Raw genomic sequence first — 17,288 nt, 5'->3', positions numbered from 1 at the left:
TGTCTTTATCACTAGATGGATAGAGGACTCGTATTTTAGCTGGAAGCAATGGTTTGAAGTTAAAATACCTTAATGATGGATTTGTTTCCTATAAACACACAGCTTTCCGTTTCTTGAAGTGGATTACTTGTGGATTATTGTGATGTTTTTATCAGCTGTTTGGACTCTCATTCTGACGGCACCCATTCACTGCAAAGGATCCATTGGTGAGACAGTGATGTAATGCTACATTTCTCCAAATTTGATGAAGAACTCATCTACATCTTGGATGACCTGAGGGTGAGTAAATGTTAGCAAATCTAAATTTTTTGGGGTGTACATTAGTATGTGCAGAATTAAACCTGAAAGCGCCCACTGGCTGCCAGTTGTTCTTGATTCACCGGGTTACAAGTTTTCCGTTTGACATTAAATGGCATGCTTGTATTTCTCAAAAAGGTTTGTTGCAGATTTTCCAAGAAAGAACTGAATGACAAGCCAAACAACAATCCGTTTGTGGATTGAGAGTGTACTTAATCTTGCATCCTTGAATCTGAGGTTACATAATACCATGTGCAAGATACTCTCATTTCAATCAAATCTCTGTGTTCACATGCACAGAATAACACTGGACCAAATCCTCTGAACTCTAAGGATTGGAGTGATTTTTAAAATCCAGCCGTGAAATGATCAAAGACAAATATTCATTACAGATGCTTCAATTTAATTGGACAGAAACACATGATGGTTTAAAGGCTTTTTGTTAAAATCAGCGACAATCCAACCATGTGGTCAAACACATTTCAGTGATTAGTAATCAATGACAGAGACCGGATGTTGCTCTTGTTTTCATTATCCAAGTCCCTCTTGTCATCTAATGTGGTTCAGTTACATGATTTCTGTTGTTGTTTAGGCTTTTAGCCGTTTCAGTCTTGAATGTCTCTTGTTCGGTTTGGACATTCAGGAATGTGGGAAAGAAAAGTTTCAGTATTGATGCAAAACATATTCGCAAGTCTTTCTGTCGTCACACCAAATCCACCAATGCAAACGTATGAAATCCATTGTTTTCAACCAAAAAAAAAAGTTTGATCTAAACATATCCATGATGCACATAAACACAAGAACATTCACAGATTTAAAATCTCTTAATTAATATTAAAATAGGTGTTTTACATAAAATGAAAACATAAATTAAAACAAGACGGTGTCACAAGTTTCTGAGATACTTGCCATGTGGGTTCAAAAAGTTCAGTATGATTTTCCCAAGCATTTCTATTTAATATCAGCTTTAATTATGAAGTCCATTATAACCAGCCTGCTAAAAGACTAATGACTCATTAGAGCATAAAACATGTACGGCAGACCATTTGAACAGATTACACCAATCAGTCATGTGACATGTCAGGTTCAAATCATTGACAATATCAGGCCAATCTGTCCTTCGTGAAATATGACGATTCATATCAGCAAATCTAGTGTAAAAATAGTGTCAAAGTGAGAATGAAAATTTTATATTTACAAAGACCGATGCAACGTTTGGCATACAGAGTGAAAAGTGAGAGGAATATTTTTTTTTACATGCGGCTCACAGTATTCAATTTGCCGTGTGAGTCATAAAGATTGTGCTAACTCTTAAAGTAGATTGAAGACTCAAACCGCCACAGCGGCTGGTTTTTATGGCCACATGGTTGATTGAACATTTACTTTCTGGATTTTTTAATCAATCAAATATTGAGCTTGTTTAATAAAAATATATTAATAAGCAAGAATATGTTAGATGCTACTAAGTGGCAGACCTGTGTTACAATATGAAAGGCTTTTCAGGGAAACTGATGAAGCGCAGCTAATGAACACGGCTGAAGGTTTTGAAGTGTGTGCATTGAAGAAAATTGACTCAATGTCAAGTTAATCTCTCATTAAAACATCAGTTTTAATAAACTGAAATATAGAAAATGTTTAATTTTATTGCACCTTTGAAACAATGAGCCACTTTATGCATTAATAGCTTGTATGGAGTTCTCACTAATTCTCTTAAACGGGTCATATGATGCGATTTCATTTTTTCCTTTCTCTTTAGAGTGTTACAAGCTCTTGGTGCATAAAGAAGATCTGTAAAGTTGCAAAGACTAAAGTCTCAAATCCAAAGAGATATTCTTTATAAAAGTTAAGAGTTAGCCACACCTACCTAAAACGGCTCGTTCGAACACGCCCCCACATACAGTGGGGCAAAAAAGTATTTATTTGGCCAATCACAACGCACTGGATAGCTGGCTAATCAGAGCACACCTCGCTTTTCAGACCGATTAGTTTTGTAAAAATCGACGCGTTTCAAAAAGGCGGGGCATAGAGGAGAAGCAATAATGTACAGTATGTGGAAAATAATGTGTTTTTTGAACTTTAAACCGCATAAACACATTTCATTACACCAAATACACAAAATAATGTTCTTTTTAGCAGCATCATATGACCCCTTTAAATATTAGGTGCCAACTTGTGGTTGAGCTAATTATAATCTTTAGACCAAGATCTAAACCAAACCTTTAAGAATTGTTCACCCACTAATTTACTCATCCTCATGTCAATCCAAACCTGTATGCTGTTTATTTATATATATATATATATATATATATCACAAAGTCCAGTTCAAAATGCACAATAATCACTCACATGACACTAAATGATGTCATGTGACAAAAATATACCATACTTATAGTGAACATATTTATTGAGGACTATTGAGATAGAAAAAAAAATAGTGGTAGTATGCAGTAAAACTGTAACTTACAAATAATTGAAATAAAGATGAAATAAAATATAAGATTAAATAAAAAATACTCAAACTAATATATATATATAAATGATAAAAGCACATTATAAAATTATTACAAATTAAATTAAAATTAAAATAATAAAATATAAAATAAATACTATATTAGTATATATAAATAAAACTAAATTAAAACACTTGTATGCAGTATATAGTGTACAGTAAGTCAGTATTTAATTCTGAACACAACCACTTTTTAAAATTTAAATTCAAAAACTTTTACATTTAAAAATGGTTGCACAAGGTATAGCGGTTTGGACTATTTAGCATGACTTGTGATATGGACAAATTTTAGTGAATGAATGTACTTTTCTGTTCTTTTTGAGGTTGAAAGATGAGGTCACTATGAACCATAGTTAAAATGACAGCATATTGGTTTGGACCAAAATAAGGATGAATAAATGACACTTTTTTTTTCTTTTTTGGATGAACGTACACACAGATAAACTCTGTGTCATAAAATCATGATTTCAGAACTAACCAGCCTCTAGTGAACTAAAGTTCTGCTGTAGCTTCAACCACACAGTATAAGTGACTCAAGAGTGACCGCCAGTAATTCTAAAAGCATATGATTGGTGCGGTGATACGCTTGTTGTTTACATTCTAACTGAGTTAATTAAAGGGTGTTACAGCAGCTTGTCTGAGCTAAATGTCACCTTTCCACCCACCGAAGCCATTTTAACCTTAAACGGTAGCTTTTGAACAAAATATGAGCCCATCAACCATAGTAACACTTCCTTCAGTGAAAAAGTCCTTGTCCTGTTGTCCTCTCACATCAAAATCCACTGACATATATGTTTAAAACTGTTTTCACTTGTAAATGGTGTTTTATGGATATTATGGATTATGGACTCATATATTAGCCGGAAGGAACGGTTTGATGTTAAAAACGCTTTAAAGATGGATTTGTTTCTTACAAACACGCAGCTTTTCACTTCACAGGATGTTAATTGATGGACTGGAGTCATGTGGATTATTGTGATTTTTTTCATCAGCTGTTTTGACTCTCATTCTGACGGCACCCATTCACTGCAGAGCATCCATTGGTGAGCAAGTGATGGAATGCTACATTTCTCCAAATCTGTTCTGATGAACAAACAAACTCATCTACATCTTGGATAGTCTCAGCCTCAGACGTCACGCCCACGTACCATTGGCTAAATGTCTGATGCATATGGCACACAAAAGTGGAAACACTTCAGACCGACATGTCAAACAACCAATCACAGTTCGTTTCGCTCATCATCACGTTTCGGGGCGTGGAAATGTCACCACAATAACAGACCGGTATGTAAACTTTAATTTTTTCACATACTTTTGAAAATCCAGCGTTTAGTTGATCCTGCACTCTAAAAAATGCTGGGTTAAAAAGGGACAAACCCAGCTATTGGGTTGTTTTGACCCAGCAGTTGGGTTGTTTTGAACCCAACTGCTGGGTCAAAACAACCCAATAGCTGGGTTTGTCCCTTTTTAACCCAGCATTTTTTAGAGTGCAGGATCAACTAAACGCTGGATTTTCAAAAGTATGTGAAAAAATTAAAGTTTACATACCGGTCTGTTATTGTGGTGACATTTCCACGCCCCGAAACGTGATGATGAGCGAAACGAACTGTGATTGGTTGTTTGACATGTCGGTCAAACGGCCTCATGGGCGGGCCTTGGCCAATGAAAGCTGCCATCAATTCCAGACCTTCAGCCGTCAGTCTGAAGGTCTGGATACACGAGACTACATCTTGGATGGCCTGAGGCTGAGTACATTTGCAGCAAATTTAAATTTTCGAGTGAACTATTCCTTTAAGTCTGATTTACATAGAAAGTTGTATTCGCTCTGAAAACAATGGCAACTTAAAATTTGTATTTATTTTTGTAATTTAAATGTGCACAGCGCAGTGCTTTACCAGCGCACATATCGCCTGCCAACATTTTTGAAATATTGCGCCCTCAAGTGGCCAGACTGTTTCATGCATTTCCTTTCTGCGAAGGAACTACCTTATTAACAGATGATAATCAGGATTCCTCATTTCACTAAAAACCCCACGCTAAAGAAAAGCAATACAAACATCCACAACGAAACGATCAAACAGTCTGACATGATGTGCTGAACCTCCTGGAGCTATGAAGAACGACTTGCAGCAGAAAGCGATATTGCACTGAAGTAGATGTCCTCTCTCCAGATTCACCGTCACTGTCACTTTTTTCCAGTAGTCCATATTGACAACAGCTGAATGAATGTCTGGAATTATGATTCCATTTGAGATCCTCCAATAAATGCTGAAAGGCCGGTTACACAATGACGATTGGACAGCAAAGGTGGAGGTCTTTCTGTTTGCTTTACAGAGGGAAAACAAGAAAGCCAGAAAAGGTGGAGTACTGCCATCCGCCTACCAGATTGCCCTTCTCCAGTTTCAGATAAACCTTGTCTTCTTTGTTGAGGTGCAGCAGGACTCCGTTGGTGGCGGCCTCACGTGTGACGTCTTTGTCACCGGCGAAGGCAGAGATGACTGGCTTTCCATTCAGCATTAAATTCACCTGGAAAACAGAGAGAAAATCAAATCAGAGATCTCAAGTCTACAAGTGTGACAGGACGTATTCTATGATTTCATATCATGGGCACATTTATGAAATGAAAAAACAATTCTTGCATCTTTATTATTTGGTACAGTTTTCATAAAACTTGACTTGAAGCCTGCATATAATTTATAATAACTTATATTGTAATCCGCTATATATTTTCATAAATAATAGTCATAATAATTCTAATATCACTGTAAAATATTAACAATTTTAATAAACAACATTTATATTTTTACAGTGCTTTACAGTAACATTACATGTATTATCTTGTTAAACCTAATTTACAGAAAAATTAACAGCAATATTATAACTATGATTACAGTTATTTATGAAAATATATATAGTGGATTACAATATACGTCATAATGGATATATTACCTTACATTTACAATGAAAATCTATATTCTATGTATCTGAATAAGTCTATCTATAATAACTAGAAAATTAATTAATAATATTATTCATATTAAAAATATACGGAATAAGACAATAATATATTCTTGAATATTTACAGTGAAATGTTGGTAAAATTATGTTTTTAGGATAAATTGATTTTTTAAATGAATTTTTTTATAGGTAAAAAGCAGGAATTACCATATAATTTATTGCAAAATTCTAAATTACAGTTTTAAAAGTACAATATGATAAATTATTAGGAAACTGTTGCTTTTTAATTACTTTCAAAAATATGCATCTTGTTAAATATATTTCAATTCTAATTAATCAAGAAAATATATGTATACGTTAATGGAAAAAGTGTTTTTGAAATGGTTTTTAATCAATTAAAGTAAGAGTTTCTTTAAATGAAAAAGCACTGAAAACAGTAGTATTAGAAGTTCCTGCATGACAAATAATTAATTTGATTATAATAATAGAATATATTGCAATAATTCATGAGAATATACTGACTATAAAGCGTATTGTAAGACAGTGTATTGTAATGAATTGAGAGCGCATTTAAAATGCAATATTTATACAGGCTTCAAATGTTACCCAGTTTCATATTTCTCTAAATCTGTTCATTATGGAACTCAAATATGGTCTTAAAATGAAGCTGATTAAATATTTTCTTTGTGTGAGAGATATATGCAGTGCTTACTTGGATAGTCTGGCTCTGGTACACTTTAATAACGTGGAAGTTAAAGCTGTAGATTCCTTTCCGGGGACAAAGAAAGACGGATTCCAGTGTGAAATAGTTTCCTATGTTGACAAGAACCTGCAAAAGTGTATTTCAGAGGTATCAGACCTGATTCAACACACACTTACAATGAAACATCCTATCCAGACTGTACAGTTATTTGTTCTGTGAAATATGTATGCGGGTGATGCAAAAATCTCAAAGAAAGGCCTTGAAAAAAACATCAGTGTGAGATTACAAAAGGCAGCAGGAATGAAATACAAATGCACTCATGCTTACAAGTGGACTTTTCAATATTCATTCTCCTCAGCAGTGAAACAACACTCAGGATTTCCTACCGTCACGCTGATTTCTCATTTTCACGGTCATGCTGACCATCGTTCAACTCTAATCTCGTGATGTGGCACCATGAACTATTGCAAATGTGGGGCAGTCGTGGCCTAATGAGTCGGACTTGTATAGTCAACCACCCCTTTAAGTCATATTGTGACATTAATCATGTGCCCTGTTTGTATACTGCAAAAAAAAAAAAAAAGATAAATAAAAAATCGATTTTGTCTTGTTTTCCATTATAAATATCTAAACATTCTTAACCCTCTGGTGCTGTTCTGTCATTTTTGACATTTTGATTATAGAATTTTTTACTTCATCGGAATAGTACAAAACTTGGTAAAGGTTTTGGCACTTGCTATGTGAAAACAATCATGAACATGATTCGAAAAGGTTAAATGTTCCTGGAAAAAAAAGTCACATTTGTAACTGTTCACAGTCAATCTGACCCCACTGGAAATGAATGGGAAGTGAATTTCATCTAGTGGAAATATTTGGTACTGCACCCAAAATCTTACTAAAAAGTTAATTTTTTGCGATATCAACCTCAAATTTGGAACACAACTTTTTTCGATTTATGGCTTTGATTTTCACACAGTTTTATTCTTGTAAAAATATATTTTTATATAAAATTAAAAAATAAATATATAAACTTTTTTTCACATCAGCAATAATCTACCAAGTGTCTTCTTTAAAAAGACCAAACTGGGCTCTAAAGATTTTCAACAGTTTAAGCTGGAAATTTCATTTTCAGGTCTGTGCTCAAAAAGTGGTTAATAGGTAATAAATGGATCATAACTTTACCATAAATATAATTTAGTACCATAAAACCCCCTAAAAATATTAAATATTAAATAAAAAACATTAACTAAAAAATCATACATTAATTTTATTGAAATAAAAATAAATTCAGTCCTTTTTGACTGCCATGTAAACAGCATCAGAGGGTTAAATCAAGATACACTTACTTGAGAAGCAAAATTACTTAAGATATTAAGTGTTGTTTTCTGAATAATGTACTCAATTTATGCTTAAAAAAAGAAAAAAATATCTGACATTGGGGTCAGAAAAATCAACTTAATTTACAAGAGAAATCAAGTTTATTTTCCGACCCCATTGGCAGACAGTTTTTTATTTTTTTTATTTTTAAGCCTAAAGTCATTTAATTTTGAGCAATTTTACATAATTTTGAGCCATTTTGCTTCTCAAGTGATTTGTCTTGATTTAAGAATGTTTTTGTATTGGAAAACAAGACAAAAATACTGAGAAAGAAAATCATTTTTTGCGTGTACTAAAGAACAAGATCTCAATCATGCTGGAAAATAATATCAACAGGTTTAGTTCATGTCAGGCGAAGCAAATTCTAAGACACTAGTTAATTAATTACATTTAATTCAGCTTTTCACTTTAACTGTTTTGCTAATAGTATCATTTTCATGTGATTTTTTTTTTTTGGTACAAGAAGTACTTTCACTGTCAGATTTTGGGAGCTCATTGTATATGATGCATGAATATTTATAGAGCAGCGTGGCAGTGACGCAGGACACGTTATATGAAGGAAACAAAGGCTATGTGCATAAACTAGCTGTGATATTGCACATTACTCAGCATCCCAAACACCAAGCTTTTTTGTTGGTTCACAAAGCTCTTGGTACATTCACAAGGGCAGATCTCTCTCTCTTTCTCTCAGTCCATAAGCTCCAAGCAGCCTTTCCCAGCGGCGTGCCGCGAGCAAGAGACATGCCAGGCCAGGTGATTGGATGGTGTTATGTGTGTCAAGGTGCAGGAGCTCAGTGGCTGAGGGCAGCTGGTCAGTCCTGTCCCCTTTTTTTTTACCTTGTATTTTTCATTTTCCTGCAGCCAAAGCAGTGAGAGGAGAATAATGGCTCCTCAAGGGCACAGCTTCCTGTGTATCTCAGCAAAAAGAAACAATTTTATCCTAACCCATCTGTCGAAATCTCTGGGAATTAAAGAAATAGATCATCCTAAAATGCTAATTAATTTACTCTCCCCTCGTGTTGTTCCAAACCCATGTGACTTTCCTTCTTCTGTGGAAAAGAAAATAAATATTTTGAATTATGTACACTGATGAAAAATAAAGTGGTGTAGAAGCAATTTTTTCCCAGTTACTGCTAGTAAATTTGACAAACAATTACAAAGAAATGGCATGTAACGCATCAAATTAAATGTGAAATTTTGAAGTAGGAAAGCTGAAATATTTTCTTATAAAAAAAAATAACCTTATTTTACAGTTTTTTTTATTAACAATGTAGTTGGTTTCTTCTTACATTACAATAATGGAAAAAGGTAGTACAGAATCAAATTTCACTCAGAAATTATTATTAAATTTGACAATTACAAAGAAACCGCAAGAAACACATTGAATTAAATGTGGAAAAACTGAAATAGTATTTTCTTGTAAAACATCCTCCGATAATCTTTAATGAAAAATCTTTTTGTAGTGTATTTGGTTTCTTTTTCCATTACAGTAAATGGAGACTGAGCTTTTAAGAGTCAAAAATGATACAAAAGCACCATAAAAGTACCATAGTTGTGTGCTACATTTCCAATCTAAATTTAAGTCTTTTTCCACTGACAGTATTTCCAATGACCAGTGTGAATGAATCACTGAGTCAGTGAGTTGAATTTGAGAATCAGATCAGTCTGATCCATGAACGAATCAGCTGTGAAATTGCTAGTAAATTTCACATCCAATTACAAAGATGCGCCCCAGAGACAGATCCCCTGCGAAGACCACATCACCTTGACGACCATCGGCACAAGACCATGGTAACCAGACAAGCCTTCTGCAACTGTGTTGCAGGCTGGAATTAAACCACGCCATGCTGGTTTCGTCTGGCCAGAGGAGAACTGGCCCCCTGACTGAGCATGGTTTCTCCCAAGGTTTTTTCTCCATTTCTGTCACCAATGGAGTTTTGGTTCCTTGTCACTGTCGCCTTTGGCTTGCTTAGTTGGGGACGCTTGACTGACTGCACAGACACTATTGGAAGAGAGCTGAACTGGATGATGACATCACTGAATCATCAATGAACTGACTTTAGCTGGAAAAATGACTTTGTTATTGTCTTCTTGCATTATTGACAAACTATTTTGCTGTTTGACACTGTAAAGCTGCTTTGATGTAATCAGCATTGTATAAAGCGCTATACAAATAAAGGTGACTTGACTTGACAAAGAAATGGCAAGTAAAGACCTGTTCAGACTACATGATTTGAGCCTCATTTTGGCACGATCTGCTTGATGTAGGGTGTCATGGGGATTCATAAATGACAATGGGCGTCGGGACGCAAGATTCAATCGTTTCATCTCATGTAGTGTGTCATAGTGGACGACAGCTGATGCCACATCTGTGACGCTTCACGACGTCACCACAGAAAGACTAGAATGTTTCATTTTTTTTCCCATCATCCACGACGGGTTCCATCACATCTGTGACACTGGCCAATGGGAGCACAGAAGCGCCTTCGTACAAGCTTTCAAACAAGCCGAAACTAAAGAAAGACAATGGAATCGGTCCTGCTAGGTGGAATTTTACAGTGGAAGAAATGTTCGTGGAGCTATGGCTATAATACTCCTGCATTTATGATGTTTCCTCAAGGGACTTCCAGAGTGAAAAAATATCAAATAAAAACTATTTGACCTCAGTTCTCTTTGACAGTCCATACTGGCCTCTTGATGTAATCCAGATTTGTGTCCACTGTCAGGTTTTCTTTCTTTTTTGGGCTTTTCTGATGACAAAACACACTGTTTGCTAGCCATTGTTTGTTTACGCTCATGGCACATTCTCGATGACAGCACGCACATCGTTAAAGACGGCAAGCGATGAATGCTCGGGTAGCACCGTGAATCGCATAATCTGACAACTGACAAAAAAAAAAAAAAGCGTGTAGTCTGAACCAGGCTTAACACATTGAATGAAACCTGAAATTTTGAAGTAGTAACTGAAATAGTATTTTCTTGTAAAAATACAAGAACTCCAATAATCTTATTTATAACTTAAAATGTATTTATTTTTTTCCCCAGTGTGGTATCTTTCTTTTTCCATTACAATAAATAGGGAGTTTTCAATCCTCAAAAAGGATGCAAAAGCACTATGAAAGTATAATAAATGTAGTCATGCACTATATTGTGAATATTTTGAAGGCATACAATACCTTTGTGTGAGGAACAGATCAAAATTGAAGTCTTGTTCACTGATACTATTTATAATACAGGTGATAGTGAATTGGTGGGTTTTTGTTAAATGTGAGCCAAAATCATCACAATTAAAAGAACCGTCTGTGTGCATTGAATTTATTTAATACACGAGTTTCACAATTTGAGTTGAATTACTGAAATGAACTTTTCCACGACATTCTAATTTATTGAGATGCACCTGTATATACTAAAGTGAACGGATCACTGAGTCTGTGAGTTGAATATGAGAATCGGTTCAGTCAGATCAATCAGTCTGATCCATGAATGAATCATTTAGATTGAATCAGTTCATCCAGAGAACCAGTGAAAAGATCTGATTCAAAAGAATGATCTGTTCACAGATGGACAACGTGAATAATGAACGTTTCATACTTTCGGTGAATACTGAAGTAAATTTCAATCTGTTCCACACAAAAAGAAATCATGTGACTCATAAAAACCTTGGAAAATAAATGTACAAATTATTTCAGACCACTTTTATGGTGCTATATCCTTTTGTAGGATTTATATCTTCAGTCCCCTTTCATTGTAATTGCACAGTCTAAACATTTTCTTCTGTGTCAGACAGGTTTGAAACAACAGGAGGGCAAACGATGAGAAAAAGTTGTAAGGAAGACGCGTGTCTCCAAACATCCCACTTTTTCCTTTTGGGAAATAATTAAATCATGAAACACAAAAACACGTTGGCCTCATCTCCAGCATAATTTTTCAATAATTTCAAGGATATTGGTAATATAATAGTTAGTTTAGTTTTCTTCAGGGATGCACATCATGCAGGCTCTGTGTTGGATCTGACCCTGCATAATGACCTTCCTTTATTAATTCTATCACGTCTTTGACCAAGAAAGCGAACTGAATGAAATAAGGTGCATCAAAACATGCAGGGAATAAAAAATGCACACTTTTTTTTTAATGCTTTTATAAGCGTATTAAAGTTCATATTGAATGGAATGGGAGAGATTTGAAATACAGTATGCCATGAATTCAGCAAATGTATGAATGTTTCCAAATTAAAAAATTTCAGTCATAAAGCTAAAGGCTGAAGTTAAGCATGACGTGTGAATGCATGAGTGTAGTATGCACCACTTTCACCACAAACAGCTAAAAATAAGCAATACAATACGAACAAATCCCTGCCCTTTACAGTCCTGACAGTTTGACTCATCACTAATGACCTATAACACTGGTATTTCATGCCCGTGTATTTTCATGCACAAATATGTTCATAAAATCCTGAATTTATACATCTGAACTCTCATGCAAATTATTTATTTTGAATTCATCCCAGCTGATTTTTGTGTTTTCACATTATCCTGTGAACTCGGGTTAATGTCCATATTAAAGTCAAAATAATGATTGACCTCTAGAGTCTAGACCTAATGCAGTTATCACAGTAATCTAATTTAGAACCGTATTAACTAATGCTAATTCATTATGACCTGCCATAATGATGACAAATTAATTGAATTATTTAATGCTTTATGCCTGTTGTATTTTGAATACTCTATAAAATTGGTTTCACTTAAAAATCCTAAATTTCTGTTATGTGAAAGTAAAAATAAGCTTTAAATGCAGGGTCAGTGTTGATTTTTCCATACAATATTTGTTGGTCAAATTAATGATTTGATATAGGGTTATTTTTATATTTTTGCTTTTATTTATTTATTTACAAGTGACTTTTACTTTGCTGATAAGCCTATGATAGGCTGTTTAATGACATTGTGACAACTTACCCCATATAGTGTGACAACATACCTCGCTATTGTCAAAAGCTCATTTTCCCCCCAATTTCTTTGTAGTTAAAACTGTATGCAGGTATACATAAATTGACTTTAAAAAATAAACATATCCTGATAAATACAGAATAAAAATGTATTACGTGTAACCCAAAACTCTTAGTCTAAACCACGAGCTTCACAAAGTTAGACGTCTCAAAAGTTAAAGTCTATTAAAAATACGATTCGTTTCCATATAACATGCATACAAGCATACAAATCCGCCTTACCTGGTCAAAATATATGATTCTCGTTTTATTGCTCATCTCCGAGGGCTCGTGGTTGTTGCTCCTCACCGCGGAGAAAGCCACCTTGGAGTTGGCGGCGCGCACGGAGATGCCGAGCGGTGAGGACGAGCTCTTCCAGTCGGCGGGGTTCGAGTCACAAACCACCAGACATTTGCCCTCCAGGACGATGGGTTCCGTGTCATTCTGAGCCAAAACGAGCTCCCACATGACGGCCAGGCAGAACAAAAAAGCCACGCAGTCGACAAACGCCTTATTAAAGCGCTTCACGGACACCATGATGAACGATCTCCAGCGCAGCCAAAATCCAAACGGCTCTCCGGGTCCCGTCACTTCGCTTCTGCTCCGTGTTTGTGCTCGTTTACGCCAAACATCCGTCCGGACACCAGCTGCTGATTTATAAATCACCAAACGCGCGTAGGTGGATGCACCAACCTTATGTCTATAGTCATTTTTTATTGTTAGACTTATTTCCTTGTGATTTTGATAGTTTTCAACTCCGGAGGATCGGTCAGGCGAGTTTTAGAGAGCAGCAAGTTCACCGTAGGTTCCTGGCGACTCCGCGTAAAAATCCGCCTCTCTCTCTCTCTCTCGACCAAAAGACACTTCCATGAGCGCGCCGATATGCTGCGTGACGTCAGATGATTTTTTTTAAATATACACCCGAGACTCAGAAAACAGAAAGTTATTAACAGTTTTTATATTATTATTATTGTTATTATTATTATAATTAAAAAAAACAGGAAGGGGGCAAAAACTTTTTCACACCACTGTGTGTGTATATATATATATATATATACATATATGTGTGTGTGTGTGTGTATATATATATTTCTCCACGTTTATTCAGTTGTTGCAATTTTTCTTTGGCTAACTCTTTTTAGCCACGTTGTTACATTTTTCTCTTCAGTCTAGGAGCTAATAAAAATAAAGTAAATAAACAAAGATCGGTAAACAGGTAACAAACTTAAATAACCAGGAGCCTGTACCATGAAGCTGGTTTAACTGGCTTGCCAGGTAAGTTTCAGTTTAGTGTGCGCCAACTCTGGGTTTTAGGTACCATGAAAGTAGCTCGGCTTTAGTCGGTGTTCATCACCATTACTTACACTCCACGGCTAACCTGCTCTGGGGTTAACCGAAATTTGACCAATCAGCTTTGAGCAAAGTGACACATCTCTGACACAATAAAGCCACTCCCCCAGTTTCTCTTGCTCCAAGTTAAAGGACACTACATAGTAAAACATTTTTAAAGATAAAATCGTCTGGCTTTCAGAGATGATTATTTATTATAATTATTTTATATGATTTACATAATTATTATACCTTTAATCCATTAAACAAGCCAGTTTAGTTTAATAATAATTATTACGCTTTTTTTTCAAATGAATATAAGTACAATATAAATAGGTTTTAGAATCAATAGCTTTAAACATGAGCACATATGAGCTTAGATTTTTAAGTGTTTTTATACCTATAAATATTATCAATTATAAACAAAATTTGACAACTTTTACTTGCACTGATATGGCAAGATGTTTTCTTTAAGTTGTCCTCTTTCACGGATAGATCGTTTCATCTTACTGTGTAAATGTGTTTAATTCTTCATAATTCTTCACTTATCGCGAGAAGACAAGGCATGTGATTGGCTGTTCGTTACTGATGTCACACTTTCATGTGCTACACACGCTCAGAGGAAATACATAAAACATATCCCCAGCATAACATGCACAATAGAAATTACATCACGGGACATAACAGTGTGTGTGTGTGTGTGTGTGTGTGTGTTAATAATTGTTATTAATATATACATAAAAAATATTAAGTATTAATAATATTAATTGTATGATTTATATACATATATAAATCATAAGATTAATATTATTAATGAATATATCAATAACAATTATTAACACTATGTATATTATTAATTATATATACAGTATATTAATCATACAATTATTATTAATGAAAATATTAATAACAATTATGAATAATATATGTATGAATATATTGCCAAATTGTATAAATAATATTTAAATAATATTATTTATATATTAATATCGTAATATTGGACTGACCCAAAAACATGCATAACAATACGTTAATAAAAATATATTATATTATATATATGTTATATTAAATATTTTTTTTTAATAATATATACATACAGTATATGTACAGTTGGTAAAGGCAGTGGTATGTTTGGTCTCTATCTATTTAAAAAAATTAATAAATAAGCCCTCTTTATTGGACACAAATCACAAATGAATTACTGGGTCTCAGGAGAATACAGCATACCAGACTCAGGCTTCAAAAATAAAGAAAATACTGAGTAAAGTTATAAGAGGGACAAGCAATTTATGTGCAATATAATGGAGCCTTGAAGTGTTTCAATATTTGGCTTTATGTGTTTGGCTCTGCTTTATGCATCTCAAGTTGGAGTCATGAATGTTATTTGCTCTAATGCCGGACTATTAAGCAATGCAATTCTGTCAATGTAGTTTTTTATTTTTTATTTTTGGAGATTGGAGATTGTGATTATATGAGTTTATAAATGAATTGCTTTCATCAGGACTCAATCGTTAAATGCAGGGTCATGCAATCAAGCCACTGCAAGAATAGCTTGAACAAGATCCAGGAATGAAGTTCAGATTCCAAAAATGAAAATTTTTTCTTCATGGGAACAGATTTGGAGAAATGTAGCATTACATCACTTGCTCAGCAATGGATGCTCTGCAGTGAATGGGTGCCGTCAGAATAAGAGTCCAAACAGCTGATAAAAACATCACAATAATTCACAAGAAATCCACTCCAGTCCATCAATTAGGAAATTAATCCATCATTAGGTTGGTTTTAACTTCAAACCGTATTGCTTACGGCTAAAATATGAGTCCTCTATCCATAATATTGCTTTCTCCAGTGAAAAAGTCATCATGTCCGAATCAGGAGAGAAATATGCACAGATCAAGCACGGATTACAAGCAAAACAGAAAAAAAGCAGCTCTAAAGAAGTATGTCAGTGGATTTTGATGTGAGAGGACAACAGATGATGGACATTTTCATTGAAGGCAGCAATATTATGGATCAAGGACTTGTATTTTTGGCCAGAAGCAACAGTTTAAAGTTAAAAAAACGTCTTGATGGATTTGTTTCTTACAAACACGCAGCTTTTCACTTCACAAGACATTAACTGATGGACTGGAGTGGTGTGGATTACTTGTGGATTATTGTGATGTTTTTATCAGCTGTTTGGACTCTCATTCTGACGGCACCCATTCACTGCAGAGCATCCATTGGTGAGCAAGTGATGTAATGATACATTTCTCCAAAATCTGTTCTGATGAAGAAACAAACTCTCATCTTGGATGGCCTGAAGGTGAGTACATTTTCAGCAAATTATAATTTCTGAGAGAACGAATCCTTGAACAACAGGACAGCATGGCAGTGAAACACATTTAGTGCTTTACTGTGCTAAAGTGTGGATGGAGCTTCTCTTGGTTAGAAAAACACAGCATCTGATGTGGCCATGCATATTTCAAAAATCATAAATGTTTCACATGTTTAGACCTCATAGTTCTGGATCAAAGTCATTCACAAAAAAGACACGTGTATTTGGTCAAATTCATCTCTTAACTATGTAAAATTGTAATGAGATTGTATCCCACATCTTGCTGATGATTTTATTAGTGATGAGAATGTTATCTGACTGGGTTGCAGGGCACACACTGAGTAATATTATTAAGTTCTTTGTTGCTTTAACATATTAATAAATATTTTTATTGTTTGAGTATTTATCAATATACAAGAACTCCCCAAAATTATATTTTGCTTAAAGATAAAGAACCATTAAAATTGTGACGCTATTCCAACACACAACACCCCACCCTCATATTTTATCACTCTAATAATTTGTATAATTTAATAAATTTTGTTTACATAATTTAAAGAAAAAAATAACTTATATAATTTAAATTGTTTGCAAAAATTATTTATACATCATGCAGACATATTGTATTATTTGCAATGTTTTGTAATACAGTAAAAATAACTGTATTGCAGTAATGAAAAGCTGAATCATCACTGAGAAAAATGGGAATTTAAAAAAGTGATAAAAAGTACAATGTCTTTTCCATAAAAATAGTCTCAATTTCCTTATTATTATTAATATTATTATATTTGTTTATTATATTATTATATATTCTTAT

General features: G+C 34.3%; 1 protein-coding gene across 1 annotated transcript; it reads right to left on the bottom strand.

Annotated features, from left to right (window-relative positions):
- Nucleotides 1-4,621: 4,621 nt before the first annotated feature.
- LOC107729064 (cerebellin-4-like) lies at nt 4,622-13,605 on the bottom strand. The gene is made up of 3 exons (XM_016539415.1): nt 13,069-13,605; nt 6,477-6,593; nt 4,622-5,332 (listed from the first exon to the last, which is right to left on the bottom strand). Exons 1-3 carry the CDS (start codon nt 13,360-13,362, stop codon nt 5,135-5,137), a joined length of 609 nt encoding a protein of 202 aa, XP_016394901.1. The 5' UTR covers nt 13,363-13,605; the 3' UTR covers nt 4,622-5,134.
- Between the last annotated feature and the right edge of the window lie 3,683 nt (nt 13,606-17,288).

Source organism: Sinocyclocheilus rhinocerous, unplaced genomic scaffold, assembly GCF_001515625.1.
Source record: "Sinocyclocheilus rhinocerous isolate Xijiao unplaced genomic scaffold, SAMN03320098_v1.1 scaffold758, whole genome shotgun sequence".
Lineage (NCBI taxonomy): Eukaryota > Metazoa > Chordata > Actinopteri > Cypriniformes > Cyprinidae > Sinocyclocheilus > Sinocyclocheilus rhinocerous.
Note: the sequence above shows the minus strand (reverse complement) of the source record. Positions and strands in the feature narration are given on the sequence as shown.